Consider the following 15,054-nt stretch of genomic DNA (forward strand, 5'->3'; position numbering starts at 1 on the left):
AAGTCAGCTTTTTCACTCTCTCTTCTCGCCTTCATCAAGAGGCTCTTTAGTTCCTCTTTGCTTTCTGCCATAAGGGTGGTGTCATCTGCATATCTGAGGTTATTGATATTTCTCCTGGCAATCTTGATTCTGGCTTATGCTTCATCTAGCCTGACATTTCGCATGATGTACTCTTAAGCAGGGTGACAGTATTATAGCCAAACTCTGTGGGAAACAGACTCACTCAGGACAGCGTGGGTAGTGGAGTGCAGTTTATTACGCTGGTGGGTCCGAGGCAGAGTTTCTTCTTTAGCCAGGGACCCCAAAATACTTTTATGAAAACCTTATATATCTTAGGTGTATGTGCTCAAGTCCACATCCCCAAATTCCTTAAACCTAGACTGGAAAATGTTAAAGGGGAATACAATCAGGTTATAGACATGATTCATAATCAGAAGGGTCAGCTGGTTATACATTGTAACCTACATCAGTGGTGCCATAAAGATTACAAAGGTGATTGACTACCTAGGGGATTATTACATTCTTTACGGTGAAGGGAAATCTTAGTATGGAATCTGGTGTCTGTCAGTCCAGGAGGCCTGTTCAGCCGTAGGTATGTGATCTCCACTGCTACCAGGCACATAGTCCAAAGTTCACTGGGAATGTAGGATGGGTTTCCTTCTTTTTCAAGATGGTGTCAGCTCAGCCTGTTCCTTTCCTCCTTCAAAAGTATACAGCCCTGATGTACTCCTTTCCCAATTTGGAACCAGTTTGTTGTTCCATGTCTAGTTGCTTCTTGACCTGCATATAGGTTTCTCAGGAGGCCGGTAAGGTGGTCTGGTATTCCCATCTCTTTAAGAATTTTCTACAGTTTGTTGTGATCCACATAGTCAAAGGCTTTAGTCAATGAAGCAAAAATAGCTGTTTTTCTGGAATTCTCTTGCTTTTTCTATGTTCCAATGGATGTTGGCAATTTGATCTCTGGTTCCTCTGCCTTTTCTAAAACCAGCTTGAACATCTGAAGTTCACAGTTCATGTACTGTTGAAGCCTGGCTTGGAGAATTTTGAGCATTACTTTGCTAGCATATAAAATGAGTGCAGTTGTGCAGAACATTCTTTGGCATTGCCCTTCCAGTCCTGTGGCCACTGCTGAGTTTTCCAAATTGGCTGGTGTATTGAGTGCAGCACTTTCACAGCATCATCTTTTAGGATTTGAAATAGCTCAGCTGAAATTTCATCACCTCCATTAGCTTTGTTCATAGTAATGCTTCCTAAGGCCCACTTGACTTTGCACTCCAAGGTGTCTGGCTCTAGGTGAGTGATCACACCATCATGGTTATCTGGGTCATGAAGATCTTTTTTGTATAGTTCTTCTGTGTATTCTTGCCACCTCTTTTTAATATCTTCTGCTTCTGTTAGGTTCATACCATTTCTGTTCTTCATTGTGCCCATCTTTGCATAAAATATTCCCTTGGTATCTCTAGTTTTCTTGAAGAGATCTCTAGTCTTTCCCATTCTAATATTTTCCTTTATTTCTTTGCATTGATCACTGAGGAAGGCTTTCTTATCTCTCCTTGCTATTTGGAACTCTGCATTCAGATGGGTATATCTTTCCTTTTCTCCTAATGCCTTTCACTTCTCTTCTTTTCTCAGCTATTTATAAGGCCTGTTCAGACAACAATTTTGCCTTTTTGCATTTGTTTTTCTTGGGGATGGTTTTGATCGCTGCCTCCTACACAATGTCACGAACCTCAATCCAAAGTTCTTCAGGCACTCTATCAGAACTAATCCTTTGAATCTATTTTTCACTTCCACTGTATAATCGTAAGGGATTTGATTTAGGTCACTCCTGAATGGTCTAGTGGTTTTCCCTACTTTCTTCAATTTAAGTCTGAATTTGGCAATAAAGAGTTCATGATCTGAGCCACAGTCTGGTCCTGGTCTTGTTTTTGCTGACCATATAGAGCTTCTCCATCTTTGGCTGCAAAGAATATAATCAATCTGATTTCTGTATTGACCATCTGGTGATGTTCATGTGTAGAGCTGTCTCTTGTGCTGTTGGAAGAGGGTGTTTGCTATGGCCAGTGCATTCTCTTCACAAAACTCTGTAGTTAGGTATTTATACCAATTTAAGTTTAAGAGCAGTAAGACAAGACTCTGGTATATTATTAACACGTTTTCTTTATTTTTGACATTTTGAGGTTAGAGCTAAATAAAAATATCTAGATACACATTTGGAATTACTGGGCCTGTGACAGTTACACATTTGACAGGTGCTGATGTATTGATTGTTGACTCACAAGCCATGAGTGGGACGGGTGTCATTGTCTTGATTTTTCAAAACAGTGAACAAAGTAGTCTTCCCTAGATTTATACAGTAGTTGCATTTACAGAAAATGCACTGTGTATTCAAGTGGTGCAAAAATATTTTGTTTATATGGAAAACAGAGTTGAAGTTCTAAAGTAATAGAAGCATATTTTAACTGCCCCAAATGTCCAATCTGACATATGAAGCCCACGCAGGACACAATCACTGCGCTGCAAAATCCTGGCCTGGCAGGACTTTCCGCAACCTCCTCCACTCTCCACTTAAATGCCACTTCCCTCTGCCCCTTGTTGTTAGACCCAATTAAAGCATCTGTAAATTTCCAAAATACCCCTAGGGGGCGGTACTGTTGTGGGCTGTAGTGCTAAAGTTTAACAGGAGACTTGCCATCTTTTTTTTTTTGAATTAACTTTTATGGGAGTATAGTTTATTTAAACAGGAGATTTGCCTTGATTTTTTCCTTTGTAAAATGAGGAGAGTAGTAGTTAAGGGATGGAAACAATTCAGGTAAAACACTTAGTGAGGTGCCTGGCACACAGTACATGCTCCAGGATGTAAGCTAATATTATCTCCCAGTCAGTCAGCAGAGATTGTTCCCCCAAGTAGATGTGGGTGAATGAAGATAGGAATCAGGCATGCACCACATCCCCTGCTTCCATCAGCAGTGAGTTATTAAACACTTACTGTCCGCAAAAAGGAGAGCCCGGGGAGAGCTGGAGTCAGAGAAATCTTTCTGGAGGAGACAAGAATGGCTTATTGAGCCAGGGCAGCTGCAACTTGAAGGAAATATATTTATTCCATGAATAATAAATAACTCCTGGATCCTTGCTTTGAGAGAGTGGTCTTCAGACCAGCAGCTTCAGCAGTGTCTGGGGGCTTGTGAGAAATCTTAGCCTGTACCCCAGACAGATTTAGAATCTGCATTTTAACAAGAATCTCGGGTGTTCAACTGCACATTACAGTTAGAGAACCATCTGAGGGACCAGAGGAAAGAACAAGGATACTTTATCCCTTGAGAGAACACAGATCTTGGGTGTGTTTGTGACAGAGGGAAGGAGGGAGAGGATGGAGGGGGTAGAGAGATGATGAGTGAGCAGGGGCCAGGTTAGCCAAGATTGTGGAGGGCAGTTAGTGAGACTCTCAAAGGTGGTCGTAGAGCAAGCCGTCTACAGCAGAATTTGTGTTATTCAAATAAAGATTCTCAGCCAGATCCCAGATCTACTGAATCAGAATCTCAAATAACAAGGAGTCAGCGTTTAAATAAATTGAAAAAAGAAAAAACTTCTCCAGATGAGTTAAAAATGGGGAAGGAGTTTTAAAAAATAGCCACGTTTTCACCTATGGTATTAGAATTTCCTGCAGTAAAGTATTTTTGTTGGTAAACTCCCCAGGTGATTCTAATGTTTGCGAGCTATTGACAGGAATTAAATGGGAAAACCTGGAGAAAAGTCTGGGTGGGAGGAAGTAAGGGTTGTCTGCAAATACCTGAAGGCTGTCTACCTCAGAGTGAAAGTGAAAGTCACTCAGTCTATCCGACTCTTTGCGACCCCATGGAATATGCTATGCTATGCTAAGTCACTTCAGTCGTGTCCGACTCTGTGTGACCCCATAGACGGCAGCCCACCAGGCTCTCCCGTCCCTGGGATTCTCCAGGCAAGAACACTGGAGTGGGTAGCGTTTCCTTTCGCAAGCGGATCTTCCCAGCCAAGAATCGAACCTGGGTCTCCTGCATTACAGGCAGATTATTTACCAACTGAACTATCAGGGAAGCCCCAAATTGGAAGTCGCTCAGTCTCGCCGACTCTTTAGTCCTCGGAATTCTCTGGGCCGGAATACTGGAGTGGGTAGCCTTTCCCTTCTCCAGGGGATCTTCCCAACCCAGGGATCAAACCCAGGTCTCCCGCATTGCGGGCAGATTCTTTACCAACTGAGCCATCAGGGAAGCCCCTCAGAAGACAGAAGCAAGACCAGTGGGTAAAATTTATTTATTTTTGTGTGTGTGCTCAAATAATCATAGCGTTTTTCTTCCCCCTCCTCCTTTTCCTCCTTTCCTAGCAAGAAGGGGCCTTTGAAATGCCCTTGTCCACCTCTTAAAGTTTGTAGTTATTGCTTTAAAAAGGTAAAGTAAATTGGCCAAGGTCAACTCAGATATTCTCAATCAAACCCAACAGCAGCAACAAAATGAGACCCTCTTCCCAGTGCTAGTGATAGTTCCACTGCACGACAAAGGTATTTTAATCCCACTCGGATTTCCATCGCAGGCAAAGCGAGAATGAGAAACTGGTTACTCTTCAAAAAACGGTGCCCTCCCCCACAGTAGGCAGGCTTTAAATGAGGAATTGGCATTTTAGAAGACTCATTAAATCTTAAGAATGATATACTTAGGAAGAGGAAATCTAGCTTTGTGAATCTGGATACGGATATTATATTCAAGCCGAATCTGATAAATGGCCGGTCCCCCTTGGCACCTCTCCGGGTTACACCACAGGGCGTGGGTTCCAGGGTGCACCCACCTCGTTGGTTCGCTGCGGAGACGAGCCGGACCGCGCGCCAGGGTCGAGCTCCGCGCGATCAGAGAAGGGAGGAAGCGCCAAGGAAGCCAGCGGAGGACTTCCAGTAGGAGGGAGGCTTCGATCTGAAGCCTAAAGTATCAGCAAGACTTGGCTACTCAGAGAGGAAATAGCTGGTGGCGGACTGGCTGGATACATGGTCCAAGGGCAGTTTCAATGGTAGTAGTGGGGGGTGGGGGGCGGGGGGGGGGCGCAGTTAGGGTCCAAACTTCTATAGAACGCCCTGTGGTCCTAAGATACCCGGTCTCTTTAAGTTGGTGCTGGAGGGTAATCGACGCTCTTAGAAGAAGACCCAACATCGGTGGGGGTGGAGGCAGGTGAACCTCGTTCTCCCGAGATGGGCGATGAGGATGGCAGCCCAGGCAGGAGATCCTGCATAGTCTGTGAAGCCCGTGCAGCTCCAGAGGAGAAGGGTGCCACATTAGGGCGCTGACCGCTTTCCTAACCAAGCGCGGGCGCAGCCTTCTCGGACAGTAAAGGAAGCGGGTCCGAGGCGATCTCCTCTGGTCACCATCCCGCGGCACGAGTGGGGCGGGTCTCCCATCACACCCTCAGCAGGCCCTGCTCGGGTTTCTGCCGGTCCTGGCTTTCCCAGTAGTCCAGCCCACACCCCGAGCCTCCAGGCTTCAGGCCTGGCCGGATCCCTCCCTCCCCACCGGCCTCGGGGCGCGGGCTCCGGCGCCGGGGCCTCGGGGCGGGTCCCTGCCGCACGCACCTGCCCCCGGGGGCGGAGCGCGGCAGCTGCTGCTGGGCCCGAGTCTCTGCCACCGGCCACGCGAGCCGCGCGGCTCCCGCACACCCCCCCGCCCCCTGCCGCCGCCGCACTTCCACTCCGCGGCGCCCGCGCGGTCGGTCCGTCCCTCCGCCCGCTCCCAGCCGCGGCGCCTCGCACTTCTGACTCGAGTCCCCTCAGCGCTCGTCATCGCCGCCCGGACCCGCCGCCCCGCGCCATGGAGACGGCCGCGGGCAGCGAGCGCCGCAGCACCCCGGGTCCCGCAGTCCCGCCGCCGCCCAGGGGCCACGCGCCCTTGGCCACCGCCTCCGGCCCGCTGAGCTCCCCGGCGCGCGAGCCGCCGCAGCCCGAGGAGGAGCGGCAGCTGCGTATCAGCGAGAGCGGCCAGTTCAGCGACGGGCTGGAGGACCGAGGTGAGCGCGCGCCGCCCCGGGCCCCTTCCCCTGGCCCGGCCCCTTTCCTCGGCCGGGCGGGCGCGATGAGGAGCCGCTGCTCGGGGCCCGCCTTTCCGCTGGCGGGTGGGGCCGGGCTCGGCGCCTCGGAGCGCGCTGGGGCGCGGAGCTCCGACTTCCCGCGAAAGCGTGGAGAGCTGAGGGCGGCAGCCCCACCTTCCGCGGCCGGCACCGCCCGAGTCGCGGCGCCTCCGCCGGAACCCGAGAACCCGACTGCCTCCTGGGAGACCCCGCCGGGGCCCTCACCCTCCTCTCGGCCAGCCTTGGCTCCTCCAGCGCCCACTGGAAAAGTTTGCTGGAGGCGTGTGTGTGTGATTTTTTCCCCCCCCCGCCCTCTGCTTTCCGAGCCGAGCGCTCCCGGTTGACTGCGGGTCGCGCTCAGTTGGGAGGGTCCTGAGCTCGGAGCATGCTCCTTCCCAAGCCCGGTTCGGCTCCGTGGGTTAACCAGGGAGAACTTCCCTCTGCGGATTCAGCTTCGAGGGGCGACTGCCCCGGCGAAGGGGAGTCGGGTGACCTCCGACCCTCATTTACTGGGGACCCAGTTTATCGTGGGTCGCTGCCCCGCTGTCTGCCGATGGTACAGAGGACTGGGACACTTGGATTTGGACCACCAATCCTGGATGGATGCCGCTGGAACCTGGCGGTTCTCGGAGCGCGCATCCCAGCCTCTTCAAAATCCCTGGACGCTGGCAAACGTCCCTATCCCAGGAGGCCAAGCCCGACCCTCCGACAGATAGCCGGTTACCCCTTTGAATTGCCCACATAAAACGCGAGAGACTGCCCTATTCATTCCTATGTCTATCTCCTCCTCCTACATCTCTCTTTTTTTCCCTCCCTAGTTTCCTTTCAGCCCGCTTCTTGGCCACGTCTGTACCTTTTTTGTTTCTTGCAGAATCGAATCCAAATCGGCCCCCTCAAAAAGACTCAATGGCTCTGCTAAAACCGGTTAGTGGCCGAAACTGGATTCTGACAGCCGGCCGTTCCGGGGGGAGCGGCTCGTCGCCACCTCCACCCCCTGTTCTTGGAAGCCTTATTTTGTTGGCTGTGGCGGATTTGTATATTTCAGTCTTAGCAGGTTTCTGTATATTCTTGGTATCTCCTGTACATTTTTATTCCGGTTTAGAGTTCGGAGGCACGATCTCGTTCCTCTGAGAAATTTTAAACTGTAGCATGTGAAAACCAGAATGACAAGGAAACGGCAATTCCCAGAGAATCGGCAGGGATGCTCGGGCGAGAACTGGAGCCACTCCGGTTGCAACGAGTTCCGCACCTATGTTGCAGTTTCTCCTCCTATTCTCACCTAACTCAATTATCATTTTCGAGCTGATGATGGGTGACATCACAAGCACCCAACAAAACCTATCATTTTTATTGTAGATCGTGTTAATTACCTTTCTCTCTGCAACTGATGTTGTAGGATTTAAAATCTTTGTATTGAAGAAAGACCGAACTCTGGGATGGGCTTATTTTTGTAGCATTGCAGGTCGTCTGTATCAAGCTGGCCTATTTCTCCCTATCTCACAAAAGGATAGGAGGGGAAAAACGTGCTAGGGCGAGTTAATATTTAGTGTCATTTTGTAGCTCGGGCTCAAGCATAAAAAGCCCTTCTGAATTCATTCTTAAGGTTATTTTTCACTGGTCAACTGAATTTCATTTTCCATTATGTTATTGCATGAAAGCATTCACTGTTCATAAACTGTCACTGTGTAAAAGCGCTGCGTGTCACACACTGCCAGTCTGTTAAGATGAGTCCTGTCCCCCAAAGAACCCGGCTCGGTGTGGCCTTGAGAGCTGAAAGTCAGTGTGACATTCTTCTGTTTGACCTGTTCCTGGCAGCCAAGAGTTAATGCTGAATGAGTCATTTCTATTAAATAAATCAGAAGCTTATCTAGGGAGGTTTCTTAAAATATTTTGTGTTTGTGTTATTTTTTCTTATGGGGCTACATCTTTTCAATATCGATTTTTTTGTATCCCTTGGGAATGGTTCGATTGTTACTACTGCTACATTTTTCCTAATAGTGAGAGGCCTTGGGGAGGAGGAGGCCTCAGCAGCTGCCTGCTATGTATCTCTACCTCATGCCTGGCTTGCTTGTCTTCTAAACCTAAATACCTACCTCTGGGTGTGTGGGAGGGCGGACACCTGGTTCTGTACCCATATTTGGCCTTCTCTTTTGCCATAAGTTCCTTCTGAGCTGTCAGGACCCTGTTAACAGTCTCAATCTAACTTTGATCAAAGGCTGGCTTATAAAAATCTAGTGTTTGGGAACTTTAAAGGTTTTTTTTCCTTCCCCCATAGAAGTGATGTGGGCTGGTTCCCAGAAACCTAGCTAGCTCATATTGTCAGTAACTGCAGTGCCATTTGGTTGAGTCTTGTAGTTCAGGGAGCAAGAGCTTTGTGGTCCAAGACTGACTAAAACAAACAAAACATAGGCCAAGTTTGTCTTAGGCATTTCCACACCCTCCCTTTCAGTGCCACTCTTCTCCCCACAAGTGTTTCCCATCATTCTGCCCCAAGGCTTAGGGCCCTAAGAGTGTTACCTGCTTCAGCATTTTCTACTGCCTTCCTATCTATCGAATATTCCCCTTCTTTCTGAGAATCCAAGCATGACCAGTTCTTAGGAGAAAGCAATGGGAACTAATTCATACTAGCATGGAAATGACTGATGGCGTCAACCTCCCTGTGTATATTTGCATCTCCCCAACCCTAGTATCAGTCCTTCATTAATACAACCCTTAAGCTTACTTATGCTTACCTTATACCAGGATCCAAATTACAAATAGGTGAAATTTGAGTGAGATTAACAATTTGAATGTGGAGGCCAACTAAAGGCCTCTTCTAGGAACCAGTCTTGTGTGCATATGTGAGACCTGCCTTGGCTTCTGTAGGCTGCGCTACCTTTCTTCTACCTTTGAAACACAGCTTCCTGAAAATTTTAGAAATTCTCATCACATCTCTGGCTTGCACTAACACAGTGCAGCTAACGCTGCATGCAGCTAACACAGGTTGGAGGGGGGAGGTAGAGGAACCTGTGTGCAGACAATTCATTTATAAGCTGGGTCTTCATAGATCATTATATCCCACTTCACTTTGAGGAGTGGAGAGTTATCCATTCTAGGTTTTAGCTCTCTTTTTAGGAAGGAAAACTAGTAGGAAGCAAGTGAAGGTTGAATAGGAATGGGAAAGTTTCTCCCTTGGACAGTCTCCATTACATTTCTCCAGTGTTTAAAGTTTGAAACATCTCATGGGGAAGCACATACAGGATCAGATCTGGGGAAGAACTACGAATCCTGCTGACCAGGTGCAATTCTGCACCACCCTAGCAGGACAGTGCAGCCCAGGTGAGCTGGCAGCCCACACTCCTCCAAGGGGAGTGCTGGCCCCCTCAGGGGTGAGGTGTGTTGATTGGCCGTGCAGTCAGCTCCAGTCACATTGTTGGAAACAGCTGGCTTTGGAAGGAAAAAATAAATGTCATGTGTTGGAATCAGAAACCCAGATCATGGTTGTTTCTCTTAGAAAATTAAATCTTCTAGAAGGAACCTTGTTTTTTCACCCCCAGTGGATAACCTCTTGAGATTGTTGCTGTCAAAGTACCCAGCAAATGAACTACTTACTTGAGTCAGTACTTAAATGTTACAGCTTCACTTCTCTTGAAAATCAATTGGCCAGGATGAAAGAAAGATTTCTGTGTCATTTGGGAAAAGAGAAATAAATTATAGGGAGTCAGTGGGACCTGCATAATATTTTCGGTTGTAGCTTAAACTGGAATCAAGGGTGATTGCAGTTGAAAATTAAAATGGGTATTTTTAGCAGCTAGGGAAATAGACAAAGGGACAAAAAGAAGTAGACCAAGGGACAGTTTGAAATCATTTGTACCCAGGGCATAATGTGATGAGAGGTGGTTTTTCTTTTTTCTGTCCAAGTGCATTTTTTAAAGGAAGGTTTGGTGAGATTTTTGCAGTGAGGTGAAGGAGTTTATACCTACTTTTTGCAAATTCATCTCCCTTTTGGTTGTAAATGTGTCTGCAGCTTTGAATGACTAAAAAATCTGGCTGTACACTGGACTCACTAAGCAGGCTTCATGACTTTTCCCCGTTGCTCAGGACTTGTGGTCTGAGTAGTTAATGGGACTGGGAAACTTTGACAGGGTCCTTGTTATATTTCGAACATGATGCAGTTTTCAGTAACCCAGTGTTTAATGTTGTACCCAGTCAGTCTAGTGGGAAGATGCCTTTTTACACAATGTGTAAGTGTGATTTGTTGCATGCTGTGTAGTATTTTACACATGGGTGCTTAAACCCTGACTACCAGTTTCTTCATCATTTGGAGCAGTTGTGATAAGGCTGTTCCACCTCTACAAATTATATAACGGGTTGTTTGGCTAGAGACGGTGTCCTGTTTATGTGGAATGTGTGCTTAGTCACTCAGTTGTGTCCGACTCTTTGCGGCCCCATGGAGTGTAGCCCGCCAGGCTCCTCTGTCCATGGGGATTCTCCAGGCAAGAATACTAGAGTGGGTTGCCATGCCCTCCTCCAGGAGATCTTACCAACCCAAGGATTTATAGAGCCCAGGCCTCCCATATTGCAGGCAGATTCTTTACCATCTGAACCACCAGTGGGATGCTGGGCTGAGAATTTGGTTCTCCATGCAACTAAGAGATGCCGTATATGATCTCTTTTCAAAGGAGAAGAAAAAATGTCCAACAAGATCATACTGATGTTTTATTCTTTGACTCAAGGCTGTTGAAACTTGGGCATTGTCTCAGAGGCATCCTGAATTTCTGTTGTTGAGGACTCAGTGTCAAAAGCAGAGGAGATGAAACCAAACCTTTATTGTATGTGGCACGCCTGGGAAGTGACCCCTAGTTTTAGCAGGTTTACCCCACTTAATAGTCTGAGAATTTTTTGACATAAGCTTGATACAAAGGAATAGATGCTATAGAGCAGAAAGAGGAGAGAAGAAAACGTGGCGTGTAATTTAGGTCAGGTGGTTGTTGGTTGTGGTTAAAGAGAAATGGTCCTGTTAATTGATGAGGGGAGCCACGAAGGTATTTGTATTCCATGACTCATTGCTGTGGGCAAAACCTGGTCCCCCAGTACAGGGCCAGGATGGTGGATTAACGCAAATTGGTGCTGCAGTTGAGGAGCCCAAAAGCCCAACCAGATGTGGGCTATTCATGCTGTTTCCTTAACGAAAGGCTTCGTTAGAAGGAGCTGCACCTGCTTGAGTCAGTGAGCCAAGGGAGTTAATACAGGGGCAGGGGCATGGCTGGGGTCGTTCGGCCTCAGGTCAGAGGTTGGTGGGCTGGCAGACTCCTTTATAAAGAAGACAGCTGGTATTTCCCTGTGGGAACGCTTGAGCCAGTGATCTTTCAAGAGATGCCCCAAAGCTTGATTTCCATGCCACTCTCCTAAAACACCTCTTGGATAACTGAATCACTTTGCTGCACACTGAAACTAGCACAATATTATAAATCAATTATATTTCAATTAACACCCCCCCCCCCCCCATCTTGGCCCGCAGGCTGCTGGTTTATAATCCTTGGATAAGAACATATAGCTCTAGTTGTGGGTTTCTTAATAAGGAAATGCCTAACTTCCTTTTCTCCTTGTATTTGTCAGGCTTACTAGAAAGCAGCACTCGGCTAAAACCTCATGAAGCCCAGAACTACAGAAAGAAGGCATTGTGGGTCTCCTGGTTCTCCATTATCGTCACACTGGCCCTGGCGGTGGCTGCCTTTAGTGAGTATTCAGAGTCTTGCTGATCGATGTATTTTACGGGTGTTGCCGGTTTTATTCTCTGACTCCTATGGGATGCACTTTTGCTTTTAGTTGACTATTATTGATGAGTAAATATTTTTTCGATGGTTACATAGTCAAATGCTTATAAATTAGTAAAATGGCTTCTCTCCTCTGCAGAGGCAAGAGGTAGTTAAGAAGAAGACTGGGAGTCTAGGCTCTCATCAGTATGCGGGTTTGTGGCAGTCAATTCTGGCTGCCAGCTGAAATAGTGAAAATAGTCTCTTGGTGGATGCCTTCAGCCTGGGCTGACATGTGACAAATATATATCCTTGAGATTGGTATTTTGAACCTCATGCTACCAGATGAGTGTAATATTGTAGTACGACCTCTCCTCCCCACCCCCACCCCTGAATTATATTTGCCTGAGGTTTAGAATAAAATCATCTGAACATTTTAATGAAACAAAAATGGGAGGATCCCCTTGCAAGTTTTCAGTGGCCTTGGAAACAAAAATATTTATCATAATCGAGAAGAACTAAGAAAACTGAATGCTTTTTGCCTATGGATAATCCAGTTTCCCTGTTAGGAAGCCCATGACATGCATTTTCTCCACTAACATTTGCAGCCTATAGAAATGTGCATGTGCTGTTTATTCTTATTAATGTGCAGTGATTCATAAGCTTAAGCAGTGACATTTAGCTTCAGCTCAACCTTGGTGGAATCCACAGTGTTTTTTTCTTTTTAATGCTAGGAAGAAGAATGTATTGTATGCATTTTGTGATTAATTTATGGCCTTAACAGATTTATATTCTAAGTAATGAGTATCATACAAGGTGTCTCATGTAACAACCGCAGAGTAGGAGAAGGAAGGGCTGTGTCTGCTGGAATATACTACCCTGTGTGTTTTTAAAATTCCATTCTGCACAGTTAGAGCTGCTGCTGGAAATTGGTGTTGGCTCCCATGGGGGATATTAGAATTTGACCAAGTGTTCCCTGCAAAACTCAGTGTATATTCCTTTAAGCAATATCTATTTGGAAACACTGTACCACATCTTGGCTTTTTTTTTTTTTTGCCACATATTTAGCAGCCAAGGATAATTTCAGGGTAGAAGCATTTACCAATGAGCCAGAAATCTGATCAAGAGGAATTCTGATCCCTGAAAATAGCTACTCCTTCCTTTTTTTATAAAAATGCTGAAACAAGAGTAATAGCCCTATTGACATCCCTGGAGGATAATTTGGTTGCAGTGGCTGGTGGTGGGCTCCAAATCTGACCCTGTAATTTACATATGTAAAGGAAGAGGAATGGCAGGAAGGGAGATGATATACCAACAGAATAATAGTTACTCTGACTGATAGAGCTGTTAGGACTTTATAATATGATTATTTGAATGAGGACCTGAATGTGGAAAAATATTGAGCAAGTCTTTCCTTTGGGAGAAGAATCCAAATTAAGCACATTTGATGTGCTTAATCAGAATAAGAAAAAAATTAGGAAATTTTGGGTTTGCAAATTATGCTTGTTCAGTTGGGTTATCTTAAAAATTTTGTTCCATTTCTTATAATAGGAAAAGACTGTTGCATAATGCATATGGAATTATAATATTGCTTTATGAAAAGGGTTCTGTTTCTCTTTAAAATGATTTTACCCTCTTTTTATAGCAAGTAATTTAACTGTTATAACTTCTTGCCTATAAAATGTTGACCTTGGGGTATACATGGCATCATGATTTTTGTTGCTTTCTGTGGTACATTAATTTGTTCCCAAGTTGCTTTCAACTTGTTCTGGTACAGTTAAACCAAAAAATGTAAAAGTTAAACTATATATTTTCTCATTTTAACTAGAGTAACTTTAATGTGTGTGCACATGTGTGTGTTTTATATTTTAGACCCTCGAGGTGGTCTGTGGCTGCATTGTTAGGGTTGTTGGTTTTATTTAGTTTCCAAAATCTATTTGTACTATGAAATATTAAAAGCTTTTAAAACATCACTTGCATGTTGATAGACTTTTGCTCAATTCTTTTCACAGTTTTGAAGGGGAAGAAAGTCAATAGAGATTAAGCAATATAAGCTTACTTTTGAAATTGTTTAAATTAGTATTTAAAGGAAAATGGTATGTTTCAGAAAGCACAGTAAATGTATTTTTAAAAAAGACTCAGAAGGAGCCCCCAGTATTCTCTAAGGAGGTGGTTGACAGAGAGATGGGATAAATGGAATAGGCTGGCTTGGTGAACGGCTGTTATATCCAATGAAATGGTCAGGTTGAACCAGTTAACATTTTAAAGAGAATTGCTATGGAATGCAGTGCTGTGAGATGGCAGAGAAGTGTGGAGTGTGTGCCGCGTGTGCATCTGTGTGTGGTGTGTGTGTTGCCAGGAGGTGATAGTCATGGTGAAGAGAAGACGGTATTTATTGTCATGTCTTCTTGCTACTACTGGATGGTAAACTCTTTGGGGCAGGATGAACATCCATTTTTACTTGGAAATCAGTACTTGAGATTGTTGAATGAATGAACTGAGAAACAGTTTCTAAAAAGTATTTTTTTTTTTAAGTTGGGGGAAGCAAAAGATTTCTTAGAAATAAATTTCATCTAAAGATTTGTTTAGATACCAGATTTAGGTCTTATTTATTTTATAAACAATTGAAATCTATTTAAGACAATTGGATAATCCTATGGCCATTCTCTTACTAAGGACCTTTCTTGGAGCACTATGGCTGGTTCAGTTAGAAACCCATCTTTATCTCCTCACCTGCCATTTCCTCTTTAATTGTACATGCTGATTTTTAGCTGAGCATCCTCTGGAGAAATGCTGTTGTCTCTTTTGTGTTTGGAAATGAGGCTGAGGGATATATGTAAGTTTTGGGGATACCTCTTTTTTCAGGACTGGAAAGATTCATATTTTTACATAGTGTGTACATTTGCAAATAAAGACTAGTATCCTTCACTTCCTACCAGCTTCCAAGTAATCAGGTACGCTTTATTTTCACAAATTAGTAGTTTCTAAAAGACCTAATGATAAAAATAGCTTTGTTTAGTATTACTGAGTGATCGGTGATAAGTCACTTACACATGTAAGTATGGACGACATACAGGATGTCTAACATACAATGGATGGTGTACATGGATGTCTGGTATAATCTGAAAAATTAGGTGAGTTTTCAAAGTTTGTGACTTGAAAGTATTTTGAGAGGAATATGTGCTTTGAAAGGGAGATGAACTATTTTTGGGAATCCTTGGTAATGTAGTGATTTTTG

The 15,054-nt window shown here is 45.2% G+C and overlaps 1 protein-coding gene across 3 annotated transcripts in view; it reads left to right on the plus strand.

The window, feature by feature from the left end:
• The window catches only part of TMEM163 (transmembrane protein 163), a 331,871-nt gene that overhangs the window by 57,018 nt on the left and 259,799 nt on the right, over positions 1–15,054 (plus strand). The window contains exons 1-2 of one of the 3 annotated variants that reach the window (XM_061439555.1): positions 5,624–6,021; positions 11,680–11,799. In XM_061439555.1, the coding sequence (XP_061295539.1) occupies positions 5,826–6,021; positions 11,680–11,799 (316 nt within the window). In that variant the 5' untranslated portion in view covers positions 5,624–5,825. Of the gene's footprint in view, positions 1–5,623; positions 6,022–11,679; positions 11,800–15,054 lie in introns of those variants that run through there. The other 2 variants (XM_061439557.1, XM_061439558.1) reach the window with 2 other exon arrangements.

This window comes from Bos javanicus, chromosome 2, assembly GCF_032452875.1.
Source record: "Bos javanicus breed banteng chromosome 2, ARS-OSU_banteng_1.0, whole genome shotgun sequence".
NCBI classification, from domain to species: Eukaryota; Metazoa; Chordata; class Mammalia; order Artiodactyla; family Bovidae; genus Bos; species Bos javanicus.